Here is a 16,293-nt window from a genome sequence, read left to right on the forward strand (position 1 = left end):
GAAGCCAATTTCCTCCCCCATCCCACTCGCATCACATTCTGCTTAGACAGAACATCAATCTGCATTGCTATACATCTCTATTGCTCTTTTGAGTAGATGAAAATACACAGGATAGCATTTCTCTCCACCTACTAATTCCTCCCTTGATTAAAAATGAAATTACAAAAGAAAAATTCCAGAGTGTTATTTTCTCCTTATATTCCACTCCTAGTCCTCTGCCAGGCCCTTCCACTCCATTCCCAGCCATAAATCAGGTAGTTCTGAAATTCCTACGCCCAAATTCACAAGGACAATATGCACGTGGGTACTTTTAAGTAAGAAGTCAATGTTCTATAATTAATTTTCTCCTCTCACATTAAACCTGCCATTCTTTGCATAATCTGAGTGATAAATGCAGAGTCAGACTTCATCTTTCTGACATTAATACCCGTCAGTACTTCAAATGCAAACAATTGTGACATTCGACTTTATAAAAATTACCAAGTGCACAAACTCCGTTTAATTAAACCATTTAAAAGTTGCTTTTGTTACATTTAATGAGTGATATATTATACTGCAATGAAACATGCAGCAATACAAATACTTCACAATGCTTCCAATTAAGACTCACTTCACTTATGCCAATTGACAACACAAGTGTTCCACACTTCATTCAGTTTGTGCATTTTAAATGAACTGGTTAGTGAGAAGGGTGCTTCTTTGCTAATGAGTTTTGTAATCAAGGCATCTATTTTAATTTCAAATTGGCTAGATTGGGGGAAATTGCTAGACTAAATGACTGGTACTAATTAGGATTATAAAAATATTCATCACGCCATGGAATTAACACGGGGGTCTGATTTTCCTACATTTGCATATTGCTTGAGTTTTGGGGAAAAAATCTTGACAAATTGTCTTCTCTTTAGCAAATTGAACAAACACTATATCTGTTTTAGTCCTTCTTTTCATTTAAAGCATAATACATATTCATGATTTGTAAATGAAGTTACATGATTTCAACTTCTCTCATCATTACCATATTAAAGATGTTGTCTCCATAAGCTTCCTTTAAAAATTTCAGATCATAGTATTACCTATTTAAATGACAAACACCTTGGTTTAATCTATATATTAACTCAAAGATTTGAATAAATTAATGGGTAAAGCAAGCAAAACTGGACAAAATCCCCTTAAAACACAACTGCCTTGTTGTTTATTTTTTGCTTGAGGCAGAATTAATTAGTCCTATGTCTTATCATGAGCAAGCAGTCTGATGGCTTCTACCCTCAAAGTCCCACTCCAGAAACTGAGATCAGCTGAGAAATATGCCATAAGAACCACTGGATTCATTTGAAGGTTTGGTTTCCACATGGCTGATTTTGTGGTCTTACTCTATTGTGCTCTCTGGAGCTGGGGTTCAGCGTAAAAGTGGCCCATAGGCAGTTCTATCTTAAGGCAAGGGAAAGCCCACCTATCAACCAGGAAGAGTGGGGTGTGGTGGCTGTACCTCAGCCAAGCCTAGGATAGAGAGCAGGCCAGTCCCCTCACTGGCTGTGTGACCTTGAGCAAGTTAGAATGCCCTTCAAGAGTCACATGCTCCTCTGTATCTTGGAAATAATATCTACCTGGCAGCTACTTATGAAACTTCAACATAATCACGTATATGAGAGAATTTGTCAGTGCCACACATGGGAGGGTGGTACTTCAGGACATGTATCTCTATTTCCAAGGAGCAGCTATACATCCAACTCTGAGTAAAGCAACATGGGGCATGTAAGAGTTCCTAGGCTCAAAGCTCAATGCATTAGAATTGTCAACACCCCTTGGCTCCGGAAGCATTTGTTTCCATTACAGCTGTCAAAGCAAATAAGCAAATACTAATTCAATTTTGGGATGGAGCCGGAAAATTCATCTGAAAAACTACCAGAATAAATCACTTCCTTAACATCTAGCTATGGTGGGTGCCTTCTAAATAATAAATCCTATATTTGTTGCTGAGTTGTAAATAATATAGACTGAGGTTACATCCAACAAGAGTACACCTTTTGTTAGGAGAAAAAAAAAAACATTCCTAGAATTTCAGAGTTCTAAAGGGACGACAGTGAAAATAACGCTGAAGAAAAGAGAAATCTCAGGCTGCATATTTTAGTTCAGGGAAATTTTCTTCTACAACATACTCCTTCTTGAAAAGGGATTAAATAATGATTTGAAAGGGTTTTACTAAATCAGCTCAATTCACATCTAAAGCATTTTTTAAGAGCACTGCCTTATAACTAGGATAAACATAAACTATTCATGGCATATTACTTTAAAGAATTTTTAATTATGAAAGCAATGTAGCGAGATAAAAAATTTGGAAAAGAAATGGTATGCAAAAAAAAAGCCCCACAAACATAGTTCCATCATCTTACCAGACCTAGCTAGTATTTGGAAATATTTCCTTGCATTCTTTAAAATAATTTTTCTCCTTCATTCCTTTTTTCTTCCTTCCTACATTCATTCCTTCCTTCTTTCGTTCCATCCTTCATTTCTTCCTTTCTTCACTTTACCTTATTTTTTGCATACTTGTATTTAAAATTATGTCTTAATATATATTATGTATGCAGTTGTATATATTTATATATGTAATATGTAATGCGTACAGGCATACTTCATTTCATTGTGCTTCACAGATATTGGGTTTTTTACACATTTAAAGTTTGTGGCAACTACATCAAGCAAGTCTATCAGCACCATTTTTCCAAGAGTATGTGCCTACTTTGTGTTTCTACATCACATTTTTGGAATTCTCACAATGTTGCAAACTTTTTCATTATTATTATATCTGTTATGATGATCTGCGATCAGTGTTCTTTGATGTTATCATTGTAATTGTTTTGGGGCACCAGAAATTACACCTATAGAAAATGGTTCACTTAATCCATAAATGTGTGTGTCCTGACTGCTCCATCTACTGACAATTCTCCTATCTCTCTCCCTGTCTTCAGGCACCCCTATTCCCTAAGACACAACAACATTCAAATCAGGACAATTTATAGCCCTACAATGGCTTCTAAGTGTTCATGTGAAAGAGTTGCATGTTTCTCACTTTAAATCAAAAGCTAGGAATGATTAAGCTCAGTAAGGAAGGCATGTTGAAAGCCAGGAGGCTGAGAGTGAAGTCTCTTGCGCCAAACAGCCACACTGTGAATGCAAAGGAAAAGTTTTTGGAGGAAATTACAAGTCCTACTCCAGTGAACACACAAATGATAAGAAAACTAAATAGCCTTATTGCTGATATAAAGAAAGTTTTAGTGGTCTAGATACAAGATCAAACCACTCACAACATTCCATTAAGCTAAAGCCTAATCGGGAACAAAACCCTCTCTTCAATTCTATGAAGGCTGAGAGAGGTGAAGAAGCTACAGAAGAGAAGTTTGAAGTAGCAGAAGCTGGTTCATGAGGTTGAAGGAAATAAGCCATCTCCATAACATACAAGTGAAAGGTGAAGCAGCAAGTGCTGATGAAGAAGTTGCAGCAAGTTATCCAGAAGATCTAGCTAAGATCGTGGATGATGGTAGATACACTAAACAAGGATGAGCAGCCTTCTATTGGAAGACAGTGCCATCTAGGACTTTCACAGCTAGAGAGGAGAAGTCAATGCCTGGCTTCAAAGCTTCAAAGGACAGGAAGACTCACCCAGGCTAATGCTGCTGAGGACTTTAAGTTGAAGTCAATGCTCATTTATGATTTGAAAAATCCTAGAGCCCTTAAAAATTATGATAAATCTCCTCTGCCTGTGCTCTATAAATGGATCAGCAAAGCCTGCATGACAGCACATCTGTTTACAGTATGGTTTACTGAATATTTTAAGCCCACTGTTGAGACCTACTACTAAGAAAAAAAGATCCCTCCCAAACTATTACTGCTTATTAACGATGTACCTGGTCACTCAAGAGCTCTGATGGAGATTTACAAATAGATTGTTATTTTCATGCCTATTAACACAATATCCACTGTGCAGACCGTGGATCAAATAGAAATTTCAACTTTCAAGTCTTATTATTTTAAGAAATACATTTCATAAGACTATAGCTGCCATAGACAGTGATTTCTCTGATGGATCTGGGCAAAGTAAATTGAAAACCTCCTGGAAAGCATTCATCATTTTAGATGCCTTTAAGAACATTCATGGGAGGAGATCAAAATATCAACATGAACAGGAGTTTGAAAGAAGTTGATTCCAACTCTTATAGATGACTTTGAGAGGTTCAAGACTCAGTGGGGGAAGTAACTGCAGACACAGTAGAAATAGCAAGAATAGTAGAATTATAAGTGGAGCCCGAAGAAGTGACTAAATTGCTGCAATCTCATGATAAAACTTGAACAGATAAGGAGTTGCTACTTACAGATGAGCCAAGAAAGCGGTTTCTTGAGATGGAATCTACTCTAAGTAAAGATGCTGTAAACATTGTTGAAATGACAAGAAAGAATTTTAAATATTCCATAAACGTAGTTGATAAAGCAGGATTTATCAGGGTTGCAGGGCTGGAGAGGATTGACTCCAATTTTGAAAGAAGTTATACTGTGGGTAAAAAACTGTCAAACAGCATTGCATGTTACAGAAAAATCTTTCCTGAAACGAAGACCCGTCAATGCACAAACTTCACTGTTATCTCATTTTAAGAAATCGCCACAGCCACCCCAGTCTTCAGCAACCACCACCCTTAGCAGTCATCTATATCAAGGTAAGATCCTCCAGCAGCAAAAAAATTATAATTTGCTTAAGGCTCAGATGATCATTACCATTTTTTAGCAATAAGGTATTTTTAAGTTGAGATATGTACATTTTTTAGACATAATGTGATTATACACTTAATAGACTACAGTATAGTATAAAAATAACTTTTATATGCATTGGGAAACCAAAAAGTTCATGTGACTTGCTTTATTGTGATATTTGCTTCATTTTAGTGGCCTGGAACTGAACCCACAATATCTCCAAGATATGCCTATATGTATTTAACAGGTATTAATATATACCTATGTCGCTACATGGATATTATGGTCACTATTTTAATGGTTGCATAATACCCCAGTAAATGTATATACCATAATTTAAAGTCCCTTAATGTTGGCAGTAAGTTTCTTCCTAGTTTTTCCCATTATAAATGACTTTGATAAGCATTGTTATGCCTAGAGCTTCTGAACTGAACCATTGGGTTAAAGTTATGAATATGTGTATGTTTTCTGATATATATTGCCAAGATATTTTCCAGGAAGGAAAATTCATTTGCACACTCATCAATACTATTTCAAAATATAATACCCGACACCGGGTATTATGATTATTGTACAGAAAGTAATACATTTTAAGAACTGAAACCTGTTAATTTTAAATGAAAATTTTTTCAAATTGTCCTTATGAATTTTCTAGATTAACTGGGATTACTGAATGTCAATAAATTCTTGTATTTGGTTTAGTCTAGTTCTCTAATATTAACATTTAAAGTATTTCTTCTTCTCTATTGTTTACCTCCCTTGCTACCTTCTAACATTTCTTTTGAGAAAACTTATTTTCTATCTGTTGCTTTCCTAGTTTAGCTGTCTGCATGAAATAAAAAATGACCTAGATGGAGAGTGGCTCCACTGAGGGTGGAAGGTAGTGGCTGAAAAAGCACACAAGTAATTATCAGATGCCAGTGGTGTTTCTTGATCAGGTTGCTGGTTTCATGAGTGTATTCAGTTAATGAAAATTCATCAGACTCATGAGATGTACACTTGTCAGTATGTATGTTACAATCCTATTTTTAAAATTGAAAGAATGACGCTGAGTTTAAAAGGCCAGGTGCCTTCATACCAGGGTGAGTGGTCAAGATAGAGGCAGAGAATGGAGGGAGCATAAGTGGCCTGGCCTGGTCGGGCAGACAAGAGCTTAAGGTCATAGGGACTTGCAAAGGAAGAGACAAGCAGATGAATTCCTGAGTCCAGCTGGAAAACCAGAAATCTAGGATCTGGATTCAAGCAAAGTAGTCAGCACTAGGGTAGTGTTATTAACACAAAAAATCAGCACGTACATAAAGACAAGGTCAGCCCATAAAGGAAGCAGATGAAAGAACGCAGGGAAACCTAAGGCTGCATTGCTCTACCTCCTGGAGCACCTGTGGCTGGAGCCACCTATCTTAACTAAAACACTGGCATGGCTGAATTTCTACCATGGCAACATAATTGCTTTGGGAAAGGTACTGTTGCCTGCCTGAGTACCCTTCTTAAAGGATATACATGCCGTATCTTCGATTCATTATTTCAGCAAATGTGATTTTCCCTCTAAGAAATGTATCAGGTTACTAAAATGCACACCAAGAAGGTGAAGAAGAGATCAGAAAGTCTAGGACATCATATAGAAAAAGCATGCTTGGGGCTGGGCACGGTGCATGGTTCACACCTGTAAATTCGAATATTTTGGGAGGCCGAGGAGGGCAGATCACCTGAGGTCAAGAGCTTGAGACCAGCCTGGCTAACATGGCAAAACCTCGTCTCTACATAAAAATACAAATATTAGCCGGGTCTGGTGGCAGGTGCCTGGAATTCCAGCTACTCAGGAGGCTTGAACCCAAGAATTGCTTGAATCCAGGAGATGGAGGTTGCAGTGAGCCGAGATTGCATCACTTTACTCCAGCATGGGTAACAGAGCAAGACTCTGTTTCGAAAAATTAAAAAAGAAAAGAAAAAGCATGCTTGGGGTGACATAGGCCACCAGAGCCACAGTTTTGCTAAAGGTTGTTCATTCGAACGAATGTTCTTTAAGCAACACCGACATGAATGGAGATCCTTACTGCCCTTCTCTCACTGAATACAAGTTCATAGCTAACATTAAACCAGTTTTGTCATTCAGAACTCTGCTCAAATAGATCAATGGTAACATTCAAGTATCACAGGGTATCTCTGATTATGGGCCACACCCATTAGGTGGTTGCTTCACCTCCTGGTGTTTCTATGGTGATGGAGATAGCACACCTCCACTGTACTAATGAGACACCTGTAAGAGCAGTGGCCACTTGCTGTAGGTGAGCAGAGCTAGAGAGATTTCTCTTAAATTATATATAAATCATTTTTGTAAGAATGGAAAAGGACCTAATAAAAATGCAATATTTTTCTGTAAGTGAAAAGTGCCCTTTAGTCCCACTCCTATTCCTCAGAGGAAAAGCTTCAAAGCCATGGTCATCCCTAGTTAATCCCCGGCAGCTTTATCTCCACCAGGTGAGGAGACAGGAAGCCTGTTTCTGCCAATAGCTACTGAGAAAGTTATCATCGCCTACTAATCCTGGAGGATCTCAACACAATTACATTTTTAATCTGAGGGTTTTAAATAAGAATACAAATGAAAGGCACAGTTTCTTTGGATCCAGCATTCCAGAAGTCAAGTTTACATTTCCTTTTGAATTTTCAGGCCCTTCACAATCCAGATACACTCCAGCACCTGCCCCAGTTACAGTCCAATTGGCAAAGCCTGCGTGGGACAAGCACCTCCTCTGTACTGGGTCCTGTGTTGCCAGCTACCACGCCTAACACTGCATCAGCTGCTTAACCAGTCTGTCAATCTGTCAGCTACTATTGAACTTGTCGGGTAGGAGGTGATCAACAAAAATCCTTAGCTGCATGCCCACTCCCCAACTATTAATACTATAACAGGAACCCTTCATTATGTGTGCTAGTGTTTCAGAAAGTGCTTTTTACATCAAAATTACGGGCAATTCTAGACCACTGTGGCCCATAAGTGTCTGAAAACAATGGAGTCTGAAATTCCATTGAGTTCATCTCTGATCTCCAAACCCAGCTGTATTTGTTAAAGTTTCATTTTGCCAAGAATATAAACGGTATTAGAGAGCTTTGCAATCCTACCTCTCACGCAGAAAAAAAAAAAAAGCTATTTTCAGCTCTCCATCTCCTACGGAAGGCCCCCTGTGCCAGGATGTATGCATCTGTGAATACATGAGCATGTGCCCATTTTTTTAAAAACTGCAGTCTCTTGTCAAAATGAGGAATGTTTAAACATTCAGCTCTGTACAGCAATGAGAACAGCAGCTATATTTCTAGGATTGCACTGTCTTCAAAACCTATCTCAAAATCTTTCCAAAAGTCTCAGTTTTAATAAGATTATTGAGCCCTCCAGCTAATCTAAACACATCACAATGTAAGCTGTTTCAGTCATCAGTGAGGAAATAGCCTGATGGAAACAAAAGAGAATCCTACCGCTTAAATAACTGACAAAGACACAGCCCTCAAAAGAAGTTATAGAGCTTTGGTTCTAAGATGGAGGGAGGGGAGTAGCTTTTCTTTTGTCATTTCCAATTTGGTCAACCATAACCTATTATTTCCATTGCTTTTTTAAACTTCAAAAATTCTTATGAAATATCTTCAAAGATACCCAAGAATGAATCTCTTGTATTTATTCAGTCCTTTTAAATTAAGATGCAAGATGGCAGGAGAATCTACAGGACAGAGAAGGAGCTGGCATGGGAGGTAGAAGGAGTGGGGAAGCTCATAAGATGGTCAGAATAGAAGGAATTGATCAAATGCCCAAATTAAGCTGATCCGAAAGCAGAAAGGATTTTAGTAGACTGGGGTGCATCAGGATTGCAGAGGTATGACCCTCCAGCAAGGTCAAATGGAAGGTACATTTGCCCCCCACCCCTTTGCAGCTTTGGAGGACTCAGAAGATCTTCCCCATACCCAGGCCTTGGCCAGTATCAGGTAGACATGTTTCCCAGTTAACTCACAACCCAACATCCACATATCAATAGCAGAGTGTGATGTGCATCTCTCGATTTCTAGATGCAATTTTGTTTTATCCAGAAGGTATTTCCTTAATTCTCCAGCAGTGCCTTTACTGAGTGAGATCTACTGGCAAGTCTCCTGTAGCTTTGGGGTAGCATTTGGGAAAGTAAAGCAATTGGATACTGTCCCTTTAAAATATCATTCCATTAGGTCTTTTGTAATACATACAACATAACGAGATAGCCTTACCAACTCTAAAGAAATTGCTAGTGCATTTCATCAAAGGCACAATAATGGAAACATCGATTCACTCCTCACCACAAACATCTCCCTTTGATGCTGCAGTTACCTTAATACTAGCACTTTTCATTTTCTCTAGAAGGAAACAGCTGCCTTCATGCATGCACATCAGAGAAGGCTCTAGTCTGAAATAACACATTTGTATATCAATCTCAACTACACTTGCATTTTCATTTGCTGCTGCACAGCATCACTCTCCTTGACTCTAAACTACTAAATTACCCCCAAAATAAAGAAAACCTCTTCTGCAACCTGGATGACTGGGGCTAGGTGTTTTATGCCATCTCTGCAAGTGTTGCCAGGGGCATCATCTGCTTTCACACATCATTTATTTAAAAGAAGAATGGCCAAGCACTGCTTAGAAACTTTATGGGCCTGAAGAACATTCAGCCACTTTACGCAAAAGATGTCAACAAGAAAGAGTACCTAAGGAATAATATATCTAGAAATGTGCAGTGTGATTAGAAAAATCCATCAACACCAACTGCCACATTTTCAAATATTTTTAATAAGTGAAAGAGCAGCCACCAGGTCTGAAAGTATTTTGAATGCATTATATCCATAAGGGTACTTCATGAGCAACGCCCCAGATGTTCTCAGTGCTGTGGAGATGGAGGAAAAGGATACTCTTAGATACACAGGAGACATATTGCATTTGGTTTATCAACCTCTTGGTATGAGAAGTCTGTTGCCTCTAACCTAGCTTGCCTCTGTACAAATAAAAATAAGCTTTAGGAGGTCTGAGCTTCTTATAAATAAATTACCATCCAACCATCTAATGACATCTGAATAATTTACTTTTTTCAATACTGTTTCAAAATTTCTGGCTATACTAAGCCTCTAAAGTCACAGACTATCTGACATTTGGCTAAGTCTTTCATACAATATCCACTTGATGCCATGAAAGAAATGTATTTGCAGTGGCTTTTCCTCTGCAAATGTCATGTGGGTGTCCTTAGGGGATTGCATTAAGCACCTGGCACCCACCATGAGGCTTGGTTAACGAGACATAGAAAGGTTATGTTGAAATTATTGTTTAAAGGTGCTGACATCACATGAACGCATGCACACACACACACACACAAATTCACAATCATATATTCAAATATACGCTGAGGAGCAACTGTTTCAGTATTTAAGAGAGCAGAGTGAAGAAGCTATTTCAACCAAGGTTGTTCTGTGGATATCTCTATGTAAGACAATGCTCAGAATTATCTGTTTCCTTTCACTGATTGATTCCACGACATTATTACATAATAGTTTGGCATCAAGCACTGTAGTAAGATTCTGGAGATGTCAGGAAATACAAAGAGGAAATCATCTAAAATCTCTTTTCTTAAGTATAAGTTGATCAAATATAGAGAGCTACAGAATTTAAGCATTCATCCACTAATTCATTCATCTAACAGATAGACACTGAGGACTGATTACAAGATAGAGCTTGTAATCTAGTGAGGAATGCAGATGACCCCAAAAATCAACACAAAATCTCATCTGTGACAAGTGTTCTGAATGAGGGAGTACATAGTGCTATGTAAAAGAACATCAAAAGGGATTTGATTTTGTCAGGGAGTTTAGGGAAGGTGTCCTGAGGAAGTGATGCTGGATCTGAGATCTGACGATGATGAGGCTTACATTAAAGAAGAGAATTCCAGGCACAGGGAAGGGAGCAAGGGGGACAGGTAGGGCAAGCAACTGAAAGATTCAAGCGGAAGTGATAACAGTGAGCCAGGAGAGAGAAGGAGGGACCAGACCAGGCAGGGGCTGGTAATATCTATTGGGGACTGTGGTCTTTAGTTTGTGAACAAAGAGGAAATGTGAGAGGGGTTTAAGCAAAGACATACAATCATTATATTTGGGAAATATTTTTTCAGGTTGTAGTATTAACATACTGGAAGAGACTCTAGCAATCGTTCAGATGACAAACGAAACTTATATTTGAGTGGTGGTGGTAAAAGAAAGAAGAGGATGGAATCAAAAGATATTTGAAAGTGGTAACAGAAAGAAGTGGATGGAATAAAAAGGTGTTAGATCCCATGATTGATCACAGATGGTGGGTTTAGAACAAGGAAATATTAAAGATACTCCCTAGGTTTCTAATTTTGCAATTAAATGGCTAGAGATAGGGAATACTGGAAGAGAGCCAGCTATGCTGGGGAGAGATCTCCAGTTCATTTCTAGAATACATTGAGTTGAGAGGTTTTGAGGCATACAAGAGACAGACAATGCTATGTATGCAGTTGAATATACGTATCTGGAGCTCAAGAAGGAGGTCTTATTGGGGTCACTAGATCTTTAATGTATTTTTAGAAAATAACAAAATGGACTTTGTTTGAAGCTTCCCTTCTATAACTCAACTAAGAGCAATGGTATATTCCAACATCACCAAATCAAGGTGGCATAGTGTGATGGAATATGCCTAGATGTGGAATCTGATAACATGCACTTAAGCCCTGGCTCCTCAGCTTCTAGCTTGGAGGGTTTGAATAAGCACCTTAGCCTTTCTGTACCTTTGTTTACTATGTCACTATAAAATATTATGTATGTCCTACTTCTTTCACAGGGTTGTTTTGAATAAGGTCAAATGAGTAAAATGATAAAGAAAGTCATTTTAAAAATGTGAAATACAGTGACTCACGCCTGTAATCCCAGCACTTTGGGAGGCCGAGGCAGGCGGATCACGAGGTCAAGAGATCGAGACCATCCTGGCCAACTTGGTGAAACCTTGTCTCTACTAAAAATACAAAAATTAGCTGGGTGTGGTGGTGGGCACCTGTAATCCGAGCCACTCAGGAGGCTGATGCAGGAGAATCGCTTGAACCCAGGAGGCGGAGGTTGCAGTGAGTCGAGATCACGCCACTGCACTCCAGCCTGGTGACAGAGTGAGACTCCGTCTCAAAAAAAAGGAAAGGAAATAATAGCATTGTCAATAAGTGAAATATACCTGTCTACATATTTTGATACTTAAGAGCAGAAAGGAAAGTTAGTTGCTGCAGACAAAATCAATGATGAAACGATTTGGGTTGGAATGATGAAATGTCACTGAATTCCCTCCAAAATTTGGATTAAGCAAGCAAGGGATTTCCACATGGTGGTACCTGGATGACAAGATGTGAATGAAAATAGTATTTATTCACCTTTTGATCCAAACTGTAGGCCAGCACCCAGTCCTCTTGCTTGGGATGAAAGAGCAGGCTCTGGATATAGAAGGTGAGCCGATACTTCTGATAGGTCGCCCCTTCGTCTGAGCTGATCAATATGCTGCTCTCCATCTCAGGATCACTGAGAAGCATAATCTAAAAAACAGAGGGACAAATACAGACAGAGTTAGTAGGAAAGAATAAATATAATAACTTTAATCATAAATAAGTCATCTGTATTTGCACACCATAGCATATAAACGGGCATCTGGGCCTCTGTATAAAATACTTGTATTATCTTTTCTCCTGATTTAGTCTCTCATTGTTGAATTGAAGTAAAAATAGGGGGCAAGGTTAGGTCTGCATATAGAAGGAGGTTTCATTTTTTATGTCCATCTTTTAAGTGCTGGGAACATCTTTTGTGGTCTTCTGTCTCCTGACCTCGGGACAGTCATCTCTCTCTCTCTCTGTCTCTCTCTCTCTCTCCCCCATCCCATTCTCCATGTCATCGTTAATCACAGCATTTTTCTTATATTGTTCTTTAGTCGTGAGAAGCTCCCTCCCCCACTGCCATGCTGCCATGATCCCATTGTTTGTTTTGTTCTTTCTGAATTGTTTTATGCATTTAATTAAGTGGTTTTATGATTCATTTGTTAGAGATATTTTCCAAAGCATATAGCCCCAATGGTCCTTGGGCAAATATTGCTCCCACAGAAGGTTTATCTTCTTCCAGTCAAGTGGACAGAAATATTGTAATGAAAAGTCTTCGGCATCAGAGAGACCAGGTTCAAATCTTAACAGTTCTCTGTTAATATTGTATCACCTTGAGAAAGTTACCTAACCTCAGTTTCCTCAATAACAACCTGACTCTGATAATATCCAAACTGGCTTTGAGTATATGGCATAATGTATATTCTTTTTTGGTTGTTTTTTAGTAGAGATGGGGTTTTGCCATGTTGGTCAGGCTGGTCTCGAACTCGTGGCCTCAAGTGATCTGCCTGCCTCTGCTTCCCAATATAATGTATATTCTTAACAGTGATAGCTGTGATTACTAGTAAACTGCCCCTCCAGCCAGTGCAATCTGGCTTCTACCTGTAGTACCACCATTACACTGATCTCACTAAAGATATGACTAACTTTTTAGTATTTAAACCAATAAACACTTAGACAGACTTTTCCATTATGTAAACTCATACCAGCCTTTGATACCATAACAATTCCATCTTTTTTGAAGCATTCCCTTCCAGAGGCTTCCCTAACACCATGTTCATCTATTTGTCCTTTTCATTTCATTTGGATACCCAATTTTCTCTTATTATCCTTTAACTGTGACCACTCCTTAACCCTCCATTTTGACTTTCTTCTTTTTCACTCAATATACTATTACTCAGTGACACTTTCCATTCCTGATTCTTTTCCTTTTCCTTTTGAAAATCATCATCTCCTGGGGAAAACTCCTAAATCTCTGAGTCTCAGTCACAGATTTGGAAGCTCAGCTGCCTGGAAGATGTTTCTATTTAAATGCCCCACAAGCACCTTGAGCTCCAGATGCCCCACAGTGGTATGTGATTCCAGCCCTACTGCTTCTCCAGTATACCCTAGCTCCATGAGTGTTTCCACCAACTATCCATGTTTAGCAAAAAGCCCAAGATGCATCCTTGACTCTGCTTTCTCACCTTCTGAAAGAATAAGTCTGTGAGGCCAGTGTATTTTACTTTTCAATTAACTTTTAACACCAAATCCATTATCTCCCTACCTATTGTGATGGTCTTAGTCCAAAACATGTGAATCTCTCTCCCAGATTACTGTAAGACAACTCTAGCCAGTCTTACCATGTTAGCCTTGTCCCTTCCAATCCATGTTTCACACTGTGGCCAGAACAATCAACCTGTAATACAAATCTGATTCTGACATTCTCTCACTTAAAACCATTCAATGGCTTATTGGATCTTCCTATATTCCAAAATCCTTAAAACACCCTAGCAAAATCTGCACCCCTGTTTATGTCTTTGGCTTCATCAGCAGCACAACACTTTTGGAATTTATTATCCAGCTCAACTCAACTTCTCTGAGTTCCTAAATAAGCAAGTGAATTTATTTCCTCTTAGAGTTTTTCCTATCTTTGCATATGTTGTCACCAATTTTCTATCATGTAGTCTAAACCATAAGGCCCAGAGTATAAAATATAGCCCCCCAAATTTCCATACCTTATAAAATGAAAGTGTTAACTAGCAGGATTTTTAAAATGTTACCCAGAGCATATATTAGTATTATAAAATAAGATTTAAAACAAATTTAGGTCTTTTAAGTGCTAAGATTCATAGTCCTTTCCCTCTTTTATTCCTTTACGGCTTCTAAGACAAGCTTACTTTCTTTTCTCAAATATTTGCTTTGGCTTCATTGAAATAAGTCATCAGTAGTTATCAGCAAACTTTTAAGAAACGGAGCAGTATAATAACTTTTTTTCACTCATTGTGAATAATGCAGGGAAATACTCTTAGAGTAATCATAGACCAAATAACTTCCTCTTCCCATGGCACTATGAAGGGGTAGGGGAAATGGGTCAAAGCACTCAAACTGCCCTTGAGAAAACCTCTGAGGAAGCATCAGTGGTGCTCGCAGAGTTTGAGAGGACAAATATAATGTGTAAGGAGGATTTTTGGCTTATGCCTGTAATCCCAGCTCTTTGGGAGGCCAAGGCGGGTGAATCACTTGAGGTCAGGAGTTCAAGACCACCTTGGCCAACATTGTGAAACCCCGTCTCTACTAAAAAATGCAAAAATTAGCTGTGTGTGGTGGTACACACCTGTAATCCCCACTACTCAGGAGGCTGAGGCATGAGAATCACTTGAACCCTAGAGGTGGAGGTTGCAGTGAGCCAAGATCATGCCACTGCACTCCAGCCTGGGTGGCAGACTGAGACGCTGTCTGAAAAAAAAAAAAAAAAAAAAAAGCTTTCATAACCAGCCTCACTTGCTCCATATCATGTACCAATGGTCTACATATCTACATAACAGGCAATGAAATTATTTTTCCCCTGGTGCAGAAAAATTAAACTGCTTATTTTATGCAGGTATAAAAAAGCTTCATGCCTATGATTTTAATTAGAAGATAAGGCCAACATCATAAATGAACTTTATTTTATATACCGTGAGTTACAATATACTAAATGAGGGTTACCATTGAATATCTTGTGCAATGTATTTTCTTCCCCTAGCTCTGTTTCTTTCTGTGCACACATGCACACAGAGACACACTCAAGCCCACTTGCATACCCAAATGTGCATTAATCCACACGCAACACATAGGTGTGAGCACACATACACTAACATATACAGAGATGCTGCATTTATGTGCACACACACATACAGAAATTTATATATAATAAAGCATATTGACATTGAGTGGCAGTTTTATGGAGCTTTTGTTGCTGAGAGTACATTTTTATTACTACCTTTCTCTGACATTCTCATCAGAAATTATTTGATATACTTTGATATCACTGGTAGTGTCTCTATTCAATTCAACTTTTTGAGAAGAATGAAAGGAAGGGAAACAGACACCGACATATTCTGGATTTCTAACCTATGCTGGGCATTTTACCTGGTTTTTTATTAAAATCTCATACAAATCATGTGAAGTAGGTATCATGAGTTATATTTTACAGATAAGGAAACTGAGGCTCAGGAGAAAAGCAACTTGCCTATTACTCCTCTAATTGCCTCAAAACCCACACCTTCCATGCTCTGTATACACACACACACACACACACACACACACACACACACAATCCTTTTTGAAAGCATCTCTGAGAAACCCGCCAAAAATGCAGCTTCACTCATCTTAATCTCCGACCACAGGAGCATCAAGCATTAAAAGAGTAGGAATCTAAGAGGAAGATATAAGTTAGTTGTAGGTGCTCAAAAATAAAAAAGGAGGAGGCCATATTATTTATATAATCAGAAAGCAAATATTTTGTCAGAAGTTAAGCCTCAAGGTAAAATATGTGTATTGTACATTCACGTACTAAATCTATAAAGAAAATCATCCCATGTCCACTCAAATTTTTCTTGTTACACATGGATTTCCAATCCCAAGGCCTGTGAGGGCAAAGCAG

General features: G+C 38.5%; 1 protein-coding gene across 1 annotated transcript in view; it reads right to left on the reverse strand.

Annotated features, from left to right (window-relative positions):
- The window catches only part of SORCS3 (sortilin related VPS10 domain containing receptor 3), a 630,771-nt gene that overhangs the window by 282,031 nt on the left and 332,447 nt on the right, over nucleotides 1–16,293 (reverse strand). The window contains exon 4 of the mRNA XM_032178305.2: nucleotides 12,174–12,332. Coding sequence (XP_032034196.1) covers nucleotides 12,174–12,332 — 159 coding nt within the window. The remainder of the gene's footprint in view (nucleotides 1–12,173; nucleotides 12,333–16,293) is intronic.

The sequence above is a fragment of the Hylobates moloch genome, unplaced genomic scaffold (genome assembly GCF_009828535.3).
Source record: "Hylobates moloch isolate HMO894 unplaced genomic scaffold, HMol_V3 SCAFFOLD_3, whole genome shotgun sequence".
Classification (NCBI taxonomy): Eukaryota; Metazoa; Chordata; class Mammalia; order Primates; family Hylobatidae; genus Hylobates; species Hylobates moloch.